This window comes from Zeugodacus cucurbitae, chromosome 6, assembly GCF_028554725.1.
Source record: "Zeugodacus cucurbitae isolate PBARC_wt_2022May chromosome 6, idZeuCucr1.2, whole genome shotgun sequence".
NCBI lineage: Eukaryota > Metazoa > Arthropoda > Insecta > Diptera > Tephritidae > Zeugodacus > Zeugodacus cucurbitae.
The window spans coordinates 48,289,419-48,304,893 of record NC_071671.1 but is presented as its reverse complement, the minus strand read 5'-3'; the positions used below and the strand labels follow the sequence as shown (position 1 = coordinate 48,304,893).

The 15,475-nt window shown below is 33.0% G+C and overlaps 1 protein-coding gene across 7 annotated transcripts in view; it reads right to left on the bottom strand.

Annotated features, from left to right (window-relative positions):
• The window catches only part of LOC105218447 (glutaminase kidney isoform, mitochondrial), a 47,786-nt gene that overhangs the window by 2,932 nt on the left and 29,379 nt on the right, over positions 1–15,475 (bottom strand). For 3 of the 7 annotated variants that reach the window (XM_054233024.1, XM_054233022.1, XM_054233025.1), the window contains exons 3-8: positions 8,767–8,796; positions 4,372–4,611; positions 3,000–3,257; positions 2,115–2,230; positions 1,726–2,006; positions 805–1,551 (exon numbers count right to left, since the gene is read on the bottom strand). In XM_054233024.1, coding sequence (XP_054088999.1) covers positions 805–1,551; positions 1,726–2,006; positions 2,115–2,230; positions 3,000–3,257; positions 4,372–4,611; positions 8,767–8,796 — 1,672 coding nt within the window. Of the gene's footprint in view, positions 1–804; positions 1,552–1,725; positions 2,007–2,114; positions 2,231–2,999; positions 3,258–4,371; positions 4,612–8,766; positions 8,797–11,370; positions 12,005–15,475 lie in introns of those variants that run through there. The other 4 variants (XM_054233023.1, XM_054233026.1, XM_011194029.3 and 1 more) reach the window with 2 other exon arrangements.

The window sequence follows — 15,475 nt, the reverse complement described above, 5'->3', positions numbered from 1 at the left end:
ACCCACATTTTACTCGACAGCTTTCAGTTTTTGAGTCATTAACTGGAAGATAAACCAAAAATATCGGACTTAAACTAGTATTAATTCGATAAAACTTAACCCTGTCGAATAATCTTTGGAGATAGACCACCTATTTTCCAATCCTCTGATTTTAGAGCAAAATTAAACCGTTATATGCTATGTGAACCCGCATTTTAGTCGACAGCTTTATTTTTTTGAGTCGTTAACATGAAGCTAAACCAAAAGAACCGGACCAAACATAATAATACTTCGATAAAACCCATAATACGGTAGAACCCATAATACGGTATCTAGACATATTTTCGAACCACCAACGCTGGCATTATAACATATAATGAAGATTATTAGATCAACACTTTCCATCAAAAACCTATTTAATAGAAACCGTTATATGTTATGTGGTACCAGCTTCCATATAAAGATTCAGAAGATATTGAAAACGGCTTAAGATGTCCTTGTTTTGCCACAAAATTGAAATTTGGCAACGATAAAAGTTCGAACGATTCGAATAGTAATACGAAAATGTACCTCGGAACCTATTTTTAAAGATATATAAAGCTGAAATGACCCACAAGTAAGTTAAATGTCAACTAGCAGATTGAAAGCACTCTACGTTCTGTCAAATACTTCTTAAAATAGAATTTCATGTAAGTATATCTATTCTTATTAATTGATCTGAACCCTAAAATAAATTAAGATATAAACTTCGAAACTCTACCAAATCCACTGTGCGTTCAACCTTAGCTATCAAACAATTTCACCATTACTACTGCAAAAACTCACCTCATCCGCTTCGGTATTTTTAATAACCGCTTCGGGTGTGTGCGCTTCGGCCGCTTCAGCCTTCTCGGCCCACTCTTTCAGGTATTCCACAATGGCATGATGTCCGAAATTCTCGGCCTCATCAATTGGCAAATTACCCCAACGATCCTTTGGATTATGTGGCACTTGACAGTGCTCCAATAGGAATTTCACACAGTCCAAATGACCTTCGGAGGCGGCCAAATGCAGCGCTGTTCGGCCATCATAATCGGCCAATGTGATATCCATGCCGGAGAGTCGATGACGCCGCAATGCCGTCACATCACCGCTGGCCGCTGAGAAGAGCAAATTCACAATTGACAGTCCTTTAGTCTCGTAACGATGTTTGCGTGGATCCTTTTTATCCGATGCATGTTTGAGATTATCGTAGCGATGGAAATTGAAGGCGCTCACCAATTCTTCACAGAATTGCACACCGCGCACACTGTTGCCCAGCTTGTCGAGCGGTGGTGACCATGTGAATATGCCCATCACATTTGGGATGACCAACATCATGCCACCGGAGACACCAGATTTGGCGGGTAGACCAACTTTGAAGGCGAACTGTCCGGAGTAATCGTATGTACCGCACGAATGCATAATGGAGAGTACATCGCGTACAACTTCGGGACGCAATACTTTCTCTTCGGTGGTGGGGCAAATGCCACCGTTAGCTAGTGTTGCGGCAATCACGGACATGGCTTCGCAGGTGGTCTCCATGGAGCAGCACTGTGTGGGGGAGAGAAAGTGGAGGTTTTAGTAAAAAACGAACTCAGATGTATGTAATATGAAATCCCGAAATTTCGAAATTTTTAAGAAATCGCTTATTTTGAAATAAAAAAAGTTCAAAGGAATAGTAAAAAAAAAAATTTAAATTTGTTTTTAAACTCCCTGCAAGCTCACCTGGAAGTAGAAGTCCATGACCTCTTTGAGATTCGTACGCTTCGGATAGCATTTATTCTCGCGCATATAAAAGCCCAAAGCATAATTACGATCGGCTGCCTCGCGTTCCGATAGGAACACGGCATTATTGAAACCGATATTCTCGCCGCCCGACAGGCGTTTGAACCACTGCAATGTGTAATCGAATTTCTCAGCTGCCGTCATATCGGGTTTGATCAAGGCCTGTAGCAGTGAACAGGTTAAGATGGCGCCCGCATTGATCATGGGATTGTGTGGCTTGTCTAAAGTGCAATAAAATGAAAATTAATAACAAAAACAAAACAATAAAATAAATTTCATGAAAAATTATTTAAATTTCTATGTGTTAGACTAGACTTCCGCACACTTACTGTTATGATCCAACACCAATTCGTTGAAATTGCGACCACTTGGCTCTTGGCCTACATACGAATGCACCACCTTCGGTCCCAGCTTCTCCAAGGCAATGGCGTACGTCAACGGTTTGCTGTAAACACAAATTGTGCAGTGATTTAAATCGATTGAAACAATTACGAACCTTTACATTCTCTCTCTACTTTTCTATCAATTTTGCAATGCAACAAACAAACACAAACAACACAAAATGAGTGAGGCGGGCGTGAAGGTGGAACAGAGTTATGTAGGTGATTCACAATGAAGACGACTTCGACGACAACTAGACCGCTGACAACGGCCGCTGCAAGGTAGCTAGCTGGTCACGAGACAGTTCAAGTCAGCAGAACCGCAGAGCCACTCATTCAACGCCGCGTGCAGAGGCTTAAATCCCCGACGGACACGCTGTCCATTAGACAAACGTAATAAAGTTACGCAATTTATCACTTGTTTACTTGGAATACGCTCGAAACACGCTCACGCCGTTCAAGGTGAAGGTAGCGAGCGAGCTCTGAAAGAAGTGTAATTAATTCGTGGAACATTTGCAAATGAAGTGTATGAATATTTAGAAGTATGTACGTCGGTATGTATGTCTCTTTGTGGGTCATCTCGCTTCGCATCATCACCCAGCGCCGGGAAGTACCGGACCACAGTGAGACAAACTGGTTCCGTTGTGCATCGAGATCTGAAGCTTGCTGAATCTACGCAGCACGGTTACGGTTACGGTTGGCGAGTTCGCGGTGCATATTTGTATGAACTGGTTTTATGGTATGAAGCGCAATAAGCATCACGTGCTCACATTTATGTATGATTATCTTCGAAGATTATCTTTCTCGCTCTCATTCATTCCTAATAAAATTTACCTGCAACTCTGCAAAGTGAACGGTATATCCACATCGCCAATGGAGTAGCGTTGTCCATCGATCGTACAGATGCTTACACCCCACGAATCGGAACTGTAGCGCGCCAATTGTGGTATATAATTGGCTACGGCGCCATCAGCGTTCGTCTTACACTTCCAATAGATATCCTCGACATCCTTAACGAAGCTCACGAAATCAGGTATGATGAATTGTTGACGGAAAGCTTTGGCAATCAAGACGATATTTTGAGCGACAACACTGGAAAGGGAGGGAAAGAGAGAAAATGTAAAAATATATTTAAATCAATTCGGTTTGCTAGGAGAGATAAGATTTAAGATTTCCAAAATGAATTGAACCAAGATCCTACAAAAGCTTTAATTAGAATAAGCTGTAATTAGAAACTTTAAACGTTCTAAAAGTTCTTCAAACAATGACGGTAAGAGTTTTAAGTTTATTTCGTCGAAGTTAAATCGAAAGTATCGCATTAGAAATAAATCAAGGTGCGGAAAATGCTTCAAAAAAGCCTTTTAATATTCCTTCTATAATTTCACTTTTATGGGCCTCTCCATGGTTACCTTTTTTTTTAAATCGAGGAAAAGGGCTCAAAGTTGTATCCGAAATTCCTTCCTAAGGTCTTTCCAAGATTTGTGAAGAGGTTCGAAGGGAATTCTAATTAAATTGGAGTGTTTAAACAAATAAGTTCAATATATTTAAGTAACAATAATATTCAAGACTATAAGGGAGTTTTTCAAAGGACGGGACTTCCTAAAAATTTCAATCATTGGTTTCTAAATATTTGTTTCAATAATTAATAGCCGAAGATTATTTGTGTAAGAAAGCGCTTGGAATAACTTGTGATCTTTCCAAGTTAATGAAGCATCCCAAAATTAGTTTTGGTATCAGATCCCTTTGATATAGTTACTACCGCTAGTTCGAGTTTAAGCATATTATGGTAATAATGTATCTTCCCTTAACTTTTTTTGAAAACGTTTCTGCTAGAGCTCATAAGAATAGTGATGCCTCGGAACTAGCGACTTATTTCGAAATGTTAGTTTTGACATAATTAAATTTGATTGGATCCTTCAAGGATGAATTATGAAAAATATCGGACAATGCGCCATAGCGTCATCTGGCATCAGTTTCAATAAAAAATTAAACTCTACAATTGTAGTTCTCGACTCCAAAACTGTAGCAACTGTTATATAATAATATTCTCCTGTGTAACGGATCAAGAGGTTTAAGATAATTTTGGAGATTCAATATAAGATGATAAACTTTAATATTTTAATATAGTTTTCTCAAATAATTAGACTTCAACCTAAATTCGGTATTTCACTGTTATTTTTATGGTATTTTATTAAATACTACTTACGCCTTAAATGTTTCACGATTCAAATTTTGCGTCTCCGCCGACGAACCAGTCTCATAATTCGACAACTTATGCACCTTCTTCAGATTCTCCATCAATTCACGTATACGCGGATCGCTGCGCCTAATGCCGGTCGTCTTGAGGGCGGCCAGAAATTTACCCATCGAAATAAGACCAGTCTCCTCATTGTAGAACATATCGAAGAGCACATCTTCGGCATTGCGTTGCTCCTGCTCGCGATGACTGTTGATTATACGGTAGTTGAAGTGGTAGGAAGAATTTGCAAAAAAATTAAAATGATTAATTAGCGAGTTATTGGTAAATGTTTTTATATTTTGCTAGTCTATTTTTCGAGCATTAGTTAGTAACAATGTGTCGAAAGTTAGCAAAGTGAAAAGCTGTTAGTTAGTAGTACATGGTACATGTTGGCAATGCAACATCAGCTGGTACATGCATATACATCTATGTGGATACCAGCGGATGTCGTTATAGTGGATATGTACATGGAGATATATAAATTTATAGAAATGTCAGTATGTGGATACACTCGTTGGTTGCAATCACTACGAATGATTGTTTGTATATAGTTTGTATGAAAGATTTAGCTGAAAGAAAACTAACAACTACAAGTACTTATATCTAAGTAACGGGCATATCAAATCAAGTAACATAACATAACATAACATAACAAATGTTTGTATGTTTGTATGTCGGCACTTCTGCAGTATCCATGCCATCGAGTATGCTTGAGTAGAGAGAGCGCAAAGAGAAGTGGGCAGGTGAAAATGGTAAGGAAATGTTTGCATACATTTTGAGACTTAAGTACATTACATAAACGTCACTTAACTAACGGTTTCTTATATACATTGTATGATGGTAGTAGAGAGGGTATGTGTGTATGAATATACCTTTTTTCGGTTATGAGTAATTTGAGTTGAGCAATTTGCAAACAATTTAGACTAAAAGTGATAATGAATACTTTTTTGCAGTTGATAAGTAGACAATAATAGATGAACGAAGTTGCTAATTGATATTTTGTCTGCATTTAATGCAATGGAAAATTTTGGGATCGCATGCCTTAAAATAGACGTACACACCTGGATAGCTCAGCTAGGCAAATGTTTTTTTGTTGATTTTTTGCTAAAAAAATTCCCACAGACAATTTTAAAAGTACCATTTTCTTATACATACATCCTCGCGAGGTTTTAGACTAGAAGCGAAGTGGAAATAATTGTGAAGCAACGTGATATTTATTTTTAATTTTAAAGGATTTAAAGAATTTTAGGCATATAATTAAATTCATTTCTACTCAATTTAGGACCCCAAAGAGCATGTTGATCATTTTTTTATGTATTCTCTTAATGTTTACAGGATCTCTGATTTGATTTTTTGATTAATTTATTGAAACAATATTAATATTTGCATTAAATATTTCTCTTAAAATGATATTTCAATATATTCCGCCAAATTCTGCTATTTTTAGAAGTAAATACTTCTCTTAATGTAGGGTTTTATTTCTACACAGTGTCATCTGATGACTCATGTGGTTTGTATGATGATAACTTTATTCAAAATGTAGGTTTAAGTTCAGATTTTATAAATCAACCAATTTAGATAGTATATTCTGTCAAATAAGTACCCGGAAATTCTCATTTTAAATTTTCCCGCTGAGAATATTTCAAAAAAAATGTTTTTCCCTGTCAGCCACTATTCCGTCAATTTTTCTTGCTATGTGTCATTTAGTTTGTTTACGGCGTCATTAGGAACAAGCCAACCTTTTGTGAGCGTTGCAATTTTTACTATGGATAAACCTATTGAACAAAGAGTTTGTGTTAAATTTTTGTGTTTCAAACGAAATTTCTTGTGCCAAAAGGTTGGAAATGTTTTAAAAAAATATATATTATAAAAGTGAACGTGTTTTTGAACAAATATCATCGCGCAACCACCGTACTTTCCAGATATGGCCCCGTGAGAATTTTCCCTGTATCCAAAACTCAAATTACTACTTCGTGTAACACATTTTGAGAGCATTGAAGACATCAAAACTGATTCGCAACGAGAACTGAAAGCCATCCGGAATATAGCTTTAAAAAGTGTTTCGATGATTGGGTTGTTCGTTGGAAGAAGTGTATTGCCTCAGAACTGGGCATATTTTGAAGGGTACATAATAAATTTAGATGATTGATAAGATGTTTGTGTTTTATTTCAAATTTTCAGGTACTTATTTGACAGGATAAGCGGGCAGTATGGCTTAATTGGGAATATAGTATAGTAGGATCCAAAGAACATGCCATTTAGGAATCATATGGTTAACTGAAATATAGATACTTGAAGATTTTTTTATAATAATGAACCCCTTGTATGTATTTCAATATTCCATTAGAAAATAATGGAATATTAGCTTGAAACAGTTATATGTTCTTAAACTTCGTTAAACATATTTCATACAAATTTTAAGTTCTATAAAAAACAATTTTTTTCGTGGAAGATTTTCATATTTTAAGAGTTATCTTTATTTAAAAACGATAGGACCGATCTGACTTTGTTGAAAAAATAGATTTATGGGGAACAATTAAATCTATTAACCCTCTAAAGCCCAATATTGTCTATATAGAGTTTCTATCTTCGGCTTCCTAAATTAATTTTATTTAATTAAGAGAAATTATCGGCTATAATCGCTTAAAGCGGTTCCTACGCCAAATATATATATATAATTAAGAGAGAGACTAGTTTTAAGAAAACTTTGTAACTATTTATAAAGAAATATTGGTATCTTTTGTTAATCTGTCTAAAGTAAATTATTAAAACACTTTTTCAGAAAGATAAACGGTGACTTTATGGATTTCGACAAACATAAAATGGTGATCTAATGTCAAATCTTTAATAACGTTTGAGTTCGAAATCACTAATAATAAAACAAACTATTTACTTCTACTTCAATAAGTTTTCAGTTAAATTACATCGTATAGTTTCCAAAAATAATTGAAATTTTCCATTATCAAGACATTGGCCTGATCTTTTGAAAATCGTCTTATTTTTTATTGTTTAAACGCTTTATAAGAAAAGGTGAAAAATATTGCCAAAATTACATTCTGAAGTGTTATTGATATTTTTCCAGGTAATCCCGAATACCTTAGTAGTTCTTTAAACTTTTCAGAAACCCTACTTGAAAGGAAAAATGAAAAACTATTTAACAAGAAAATAGCTTGCCTCAAATACTATCTCTTTCAGAGACTATTGTGATTCAACTGTGTTCTAAACTCAGAAAAAACCAATATATATATATATATATATATAGAATGACATATAAAGATGAGTGAGATATAGTGAATCAATTTGAATGGATATTTTACTTTTATGATTCAAATTAGAGCGAAAGTCCATATTGATTCCATCATGCCCTCGTATGTCATAAGCAATATAATTACTACAGATATAATTGAGACCTAATAATAACGGGTATTTGCTTTCTGTAAATTATCTCTCATTATAAGTTCAACTGTAAACTAAAATTGACTGTAATGAGTATTTTATTCACCTTCGGGAACTGTAGGCTGTTTTTCACTAATGCGCGTGTTAAATTTTTTTTGAAAAAATCAATGAAATCACTCCTATATTTAACTGAAAAATTTCAATATTTTACAAATTAAAAAAATAAATAAATTTCGAAAATATTTTTTTAGTGTATATTTTTTTCTAAACCCTTACCCATCTGTTGAATCGTTTTCATCATCATCTGTTTCGCCCATATTTTCGTTAGAACCTGTATAGCTAATCATAAAATTTCGTTTTGAGTTTAGTGTATATTGTTACAACAACAACAATAACAAAATTGCTTAAGCAAAACAATGCGCTTTTTGAAAGCTGAAATCAAAGTTTACGAAGCTAATACCAAACTAATTCGGTTTCGAAATGAAAATATGTAAACTTCATAAAAAGCAACGGACAGACTTTGTAATACAAAAACGTCGAAATAAACTTAACACACTACTTAACTTAACTTAACACACTTCGAAGCACACACATAATAACACATATGAATATCGAAAATAACGGTAAATGAAATACTAAAGGAAATTGTCAAAAACTACACAATTAAATAATGCTGCTCTGCAGGAGCAATGTACTACAATCAATGCAACAGTAACAGCAATAACAACAATAAGAGTTAAAAGAATTTCAATGTGGCGCAACGGTAAACGAAATTACTGTTACTTTATTATGCAGATAATGCATTAATTATGAGTTTTATGAATATTTAATTAAATAACGGTGTTTATAGATAAGAATAAAGATTTAATAAGAAGAAATTTTTCTAAAATTTATTTGTAAAAAGAAAAAAAATTCGAAAATGCAATATTTTTAAATATTCCGTATTTCTGGAATAGATTTACTCACGGTCGCATCGATAAGAAACGCTTCTGTAGGCTACACCCAAAGCGAATTCGTTGTGTTGGCAAAAAAGAAAACGGAAAAGACATTGTACATACACAAGTAACGGTATTTAGAAAAGACACTTGAAATCAAACAATCTAAACAAATTAAGGCAAATTAATTTGAATTTCGCTTGTTTTCAAATGTGTTTGCTGATTGACATGTACATATGTATGTATGTATGTATATCGAGTATACATAGCGACATATAACATAATAATAAGAATTTGCTAAACACATTTAATAGCTTGACAACAACTAGCTCACCAAGCAGCGGAAGAATTTAAAAATTTTATTTTTTTTTTGATGAACATTTAATTGTCAACATTCATACACATGTAGCTATGTACATACATATCAGTAAGAAGAGCCGCGTGCCAAGTAACGCCACTTGACACCGCGAGATTGTCATACGAAGCGATAATTTGTGTGAAGACACTGTGCGACAGGCAAAAGGTGACCACAAATATTTGACATTGATAAAGCGATGACATACAAACATATTTAGCATATTTAATTGAATAAGTATTTCATAAGTTTCATTTCACTATACGTCAAAATCGACTTTTTTTGTGGATATTGGATCAAATAAAAAAATTTTCGGTAGAGAGTCACAAATAAAAAGGTATGTTATTATTTATTCGACTTCGAATTTCGAAATTTAGCTTACTGAAAAGGCCCTTATTTATTATGGTGTCAAATGGTGTATAACATAGAAGATAAAGGGGTGGAAGTTGGATCTTTGAAAAAAAAAATTAAAATTTTATACATATTTCAAAAAATATTGGCTCAATTTTTGAAAATTTGGTACACTACTCTTTTGTTTATATACATATTTCTTCTTCTTCCAATGTAATAAATATGACCACATTCACAACCATACAAAATTTCAAAAATTGGACCAGTATTTTTACAAATATAAAGCTGATATTTTTTGGAACATCCAACTTAAACCCCTAATAACATATGTTCGAAAATCGAACAACACGCGTTACTTAAGGCTCAATATCACGGAAAAAGTAAGTTTGGTTCAATGCCAAGCCGAGTATTCTACAGTGTTATTTCGAAAATCAAGAAATGATAACTGAATAATACAGTTGTTCTTACACTCTTCCGAAAATATCTTACACGAACATATGTACATTTTTCAACATTTCGCTGTTCCTAATAACTATCAGAGGTGCTCGATTTGCCATGTTTCTGCTCAATAACTTCGACATTCTACATGTTAAAGCAACGACGAAAAGAACAGAGCCGATTTTGATAAGGGACTATTCGGCGCTTTAATAAAGTGGTCAGATTTAACTTTTAAAATTTTAGACCATTTTTAACCTACCGAATGACTTAGTTGACAAATGCTTTCCGAATTAAAATACATACAAAGATTATTTAAGATTTGAAATAATATAAAATTGTTTATAGAAAACGCAATGGAAATTTGATGGAAATGGGAATATTGCTCTAACTGCATATTCGTTTTATTTTCTCCGCGCTGAAATGTAGGCAACGTTTTTGTTAACGTATACCACTAGTTAAACTCAATGTTCTAACAACTGGTTAAAAATATTTTTAATTGAAGAAATATTTTTGGTAAAATATATTCAACTGTTATCAGGTTTCTTAAATTTTTTAAAATTCTATAACAATTAAAAAACAATTTTCGAAAATTAAAAGAACTAATCAACGAACAAATTTTAAAATTTATAAGAATCTTTCACAATTAGATTTATCAGTTTTATTATAGAATTTCTCTTTATTGCTGCAGGATTTCAAAAATGTGTAAATGAATTTTTACTTGACAAAAAATATCAAAACTGCTTACAAAAATATTGTTTTAAGAATTTCAAAAACGTAAAAGGAAAAAATATAAAAAAAGGAAAAAAATAGTTTTTAGAGAATAATTTTTGTATTATTTGGAAATTACAAAAAATTAAAAAAAAAAATTAAAAATTAAAGTTGAATACAAATTTTAATATAATTAATAAATTTTTAAATTTGAACTATAAAAAAAGTTCTTGAGAAATTTGTTTTCGAAAAAATATTTTTTTTTTAACTTTTCGATATTTCAATCGATCGAAATATAAACGAGTCTATTTTTGAATCCTAGACCCACATTCAATCCATGGATGTGGTATTGGTATATTGATATGAATATTTTTCAAAATATCTAACTAATCTAACTGATCTTGTATAACACTCTATTTATGTATGTGTGTACATACAATATAAACTTTAGAACAGAAATGATTAACTTTATTATGTGACTATTTCATGATATTATTAATATAATATAAATACTTGTGTCCATATTGCATAATAACTGTCACTCAAACACGCGTCACAATTGTTATTAAAAGGCAGAAAGTAGGAAATATCATTTTAGAACAATATGCATACTGTTACACACAAATACAGAAAAGTAGATCATTTTGTATTTATTTGATTTATTTAATTTTTTATTATATCATTAAATTTATCACTTTTAAGTATTAATTTTATTTTATTTATATTTTTTATTTCTTATTAACCGCTTTGCTTGCTTGCTCACATGCCCATACACCCATTTACCTTATGATAGCCGATATGGTGCGTATAATGGTGCCACGCCTATGATTGAGCGCCACACCTTCAATAATTTCCTCGATAATTTGCGTGGTCTCTAGCAGTTCCTTTGCCTCCTCCACCTTTTTCTCCAACTGATTTTTGGCCTCAGTTTCAGCGCATGTTTCACCACTTGTTGGTAATACATCGGCAAGGGAATTTTCTCTTTCACCATTCACTTTATCAATCACCATCGTAATACCACCCTCACTATCATTGCTAACACTACGTGAGAAATCACGGGACACTACTTCGGCTTCCTCTTCAATTGAATTTAACTCCAAAGCATCATTGCTATTAACAACAACACCAACAAAACTATAATTCTCAATTGCATTGCTTTGTACCTCCATGGCGTATGCGCGACTTTTTAACTTTTTTGGATTTATTTATTTACACAACAAAGTGTTGTTAAACGCTTGTTAAAATTACTGTTACTTGTTTATGTTACACTCGCTACTGACTTAAAGTTAATTAATTTCGTTTGAATTTCAATTAATTTTTGTTTTTTGTAAAATCACCAAAATTATTCGGAGTCTCTACGGAATTTGTACTTGTGCACCGTCAGCTTGAGCGCGCGCTAATGACTTGCAGGTCCACGTTGTCAGCCAATTATATAGGCGGTTTATGATCGATATGACGGCACAACAATCCGCACCACACGTGCCCCCACCTAACCCAGTATAACTCTCAACCGCTCCGCGAGCGTCCAACTCGTGCGCATCTACCCAACTTCGCGCTCCCAGTCAATCCCCTCCCCTCCAGCGCTATTTATAATCGTTCTTATATCAAATTAACAACACTTTTATTGCTGTTAAATTTTTAATAAATATTTATTAGCGTTTGCCAGCTAGCTAGCGGTGTTTTTGTTTGTGTGCACGGCGAAAGGTGTTAATTAGCGCATCAGGTTGGAATAATTCAAGTAATAGCTGCTGAATTGTTGCTTAATATCTGCCTTAATCTACTTAATATTTGCCTAAGTATTTAATAATTTAATACTTAAACTACTTAAGCATTTTGTTTAATTAGCACAAAATATTTGCTTGTGAAATATTTAGATATATTTATAAATATAAATATATACACATATATGTATAACAAACGCTATTGTTAGTCAATGGTAAGCGTGCAAACTTTTTTTGCGCAGCTTAAATTATTTAAAGCATAACGCTTATCATATTTAGTTAAATTTTGCAGACTATAAAAGTATAAAAACAAACATTGAAAATAACAAATTGCTATTTTTAGATTTAGCCATTAAAGAGCTAGCTTGAAAATGGCTAATGCTTATATAGTACTAAGTAGCACTAATTGATATCAGCTGACTTCAATAATTAACAATCGGAAAAAATATATTTATTTTATAGAAAAAGTACCGAAGAGTACTACTCCCTTTAAAATACTCCCTTTACGTTGCCTCAAAGTCATATGACATATGGAACAAGTAATGAGATCAACTCGCTTCTTCTGATGTCAGTACATAGGAGTAAACTTCTAATCGCTTGCCATAGTGTTTTGCGAGTTCTAATAGGAGGATAATATAATCTCTTATTATAGATCATAATATCAGATACAATTTTTTATTTCAGGTCAATTGTCATCCTTTTTGGATCATTGGATACTTTAAGAAGAGATTGTACGATATTAGATCTTCTAGTTCACTCTGTGTTTACTCTCAGTATTACTTTCAAGCTACGAAACGTTTACTCTGCTCTCAGAGCTCATTATAGCGGTAACACTGTTGAAAGGAGTTACAATGATTTTAACATGGGATTAAGGGATCTAAGAAGATATATAAAGGGTGTTTATTTTAGACATGTGCTTTTCAAGAAGAAATAAAACAAATATAATTTAAGGTTATATCCAAGAATTTCATTATAAATATCAGAATTTGCCATTATGTTTAAAAAATGATTTTGGCAGGTGACCGCCGCGGCTGGCTCGAATAAATTCAAAAGTATTTTCTAGATGAACGATGTTTGTTTAGTAGTGTTGAAGAAGTTTTAAAGTAGTGGTTTTATATCTTATTCAGGATCATCATGTGATCTGGAATTTATTTGATCGAAGTTAAAACTCAAGAAGTTACTTCAAAGAACATATCCACATTTTCCACGATTTTTGGGTCATTTATTTAGATATTTCAAGATAAGATTAAATAAATTTTGGGTTTCCATTCGTTTCCGGTTTTGTTTTCGGAATCTATTACTGACTACGAATCGTTTACTCTGTTCATTCAAGGCCCTATAAGTGAAGATACTTTCGGAAAGCGTAGATGCGAGCTTCACAGCGTATTGAAATACTTTGGGCATATTTGGGTATTTGAATTTACATGGATTTCAATGGCAACTAGGCAATTGAAGGATCCATAGGAGGGAGGAAGAGGGAACGGGACTCACTCTAATGTTATTCCATCAAAAAGCTAAGATTTGTTCACAAGAAGTCCGAAGAGTTATTAACCGTGGTGAGTAGGGATTTGTACGAAGTGTATTAAATGATATTCGCTCCTCTGAATTTTGAAAATAAATTTTCATAACGAATATATAGTTGGTAAGGGGTCGGATGGGAAATATAGAAATGTTAACAGTGTTTGGTCGGACATAAATGCAGGTCCGTTTCGTTTGAGTAAACCGGTCAGATGTGGGAACAGTCCTTATGGTAAGACTTCATATTAATTACAGCATTTTAAAAAGTTTCCATGCTCTCTTTCTTAGTAGTTCACTTGTTTTGAACTGTTCTTTCGAACTTCTTTCGAACATTTACGGTAGAATTTCTTTTTCGAACCTTCGAATATTTATGAAAGAATTTTATGTACCTCTAATAGACTTTGAACTACGTTGAAAACTCCACTGATATTAAAAAACAGATTTATTTAAAGAAACAAAGTCCAAAAAAACTGCGTCGTCAGCACTCAAGTTAATAATAGACTGATAATCCACGCTAAATTTAATAACTTAATTTAGTATTATATATTTGGAAAAAACCCAACGAAATCTCAACTGCTGCACCTATAAATATTTTCCGAGAACCCTAAATATTATTAGCGATATTTAATAAAATGAAATCCCCAGAAAACTGATTAAACAACAACTGTAAATTTGTCATGGAAATTAACAAACACATAGTCACACGTTTGTTATGAAATTCTTCCATGAAATGCATAAAAATACGTCAGCAGAAACAGGCTCGAGCTCTTTGATACAGCCATTCGAGCTGTCTAGTCGTGTTATCTCGTGACGAAGTTCAAGTTTATCCATCATATAAGAGTGTATGTTTCTATGTGTGTGACGAAACAGGTAGTACAAATATTTAATGGGCAGGTGCAATAAGCAATTTAAAACATATGACACAGTTTGAGTCACAAAATTTTTTTTATCTAATCACTCGATGGCAATAAAATTATTAAAATCTGCTCATTTCATGCACGAACAAAAAGTCAGGTGAATGTGCTACTAAACTGTGATTTACCACCATATACTGTTTAGTAAGCATTTCTAAGCAACTGATTTGAACATTTATGACGATCATAAAGATTGGTGAAAATAGTGAATGAATGAACGATGTTTTGCGTCGCTAAAAATAGTGGAATTTCTCAATTTATGGTTCCAAAGTCTAACGAATTTAGACTGGTGAACTATATTTATTTTTGTTGATATTCTTTGGTATTTCATATTTTTTATTAAAGGGTGCTATAATTTTTGTTATTGATTTTTGGGTTTGCAAAATTTATTGTGAGGAGGTTAGTAGACCTTTGTTTTTAGCGAGACGTGAACAAAATGTAATCAGTTTTAGCGATTTATTGAAGGAAATGTAATGATGATAAGATTATCTCTGGAGCTACACCTGTAAATTGTTTTTTAAAAAGCTAAGATTTGTTGCTTTTTTTCGTATTTATTTATTTATTATGTTTTGATTTTTTTCTAGTGCTATTTTTAAGCTTTATAAGGTGTTACCCAAAAGATTGGTTGAATATTTTTTGTTAATTTTTCTGTATTTTGAGACATTTATTAAGGTCACATGGTAGACTTTAAGAGATAAAAGGCCTACATTTAGGCGCAAGTCTTAATTATACACA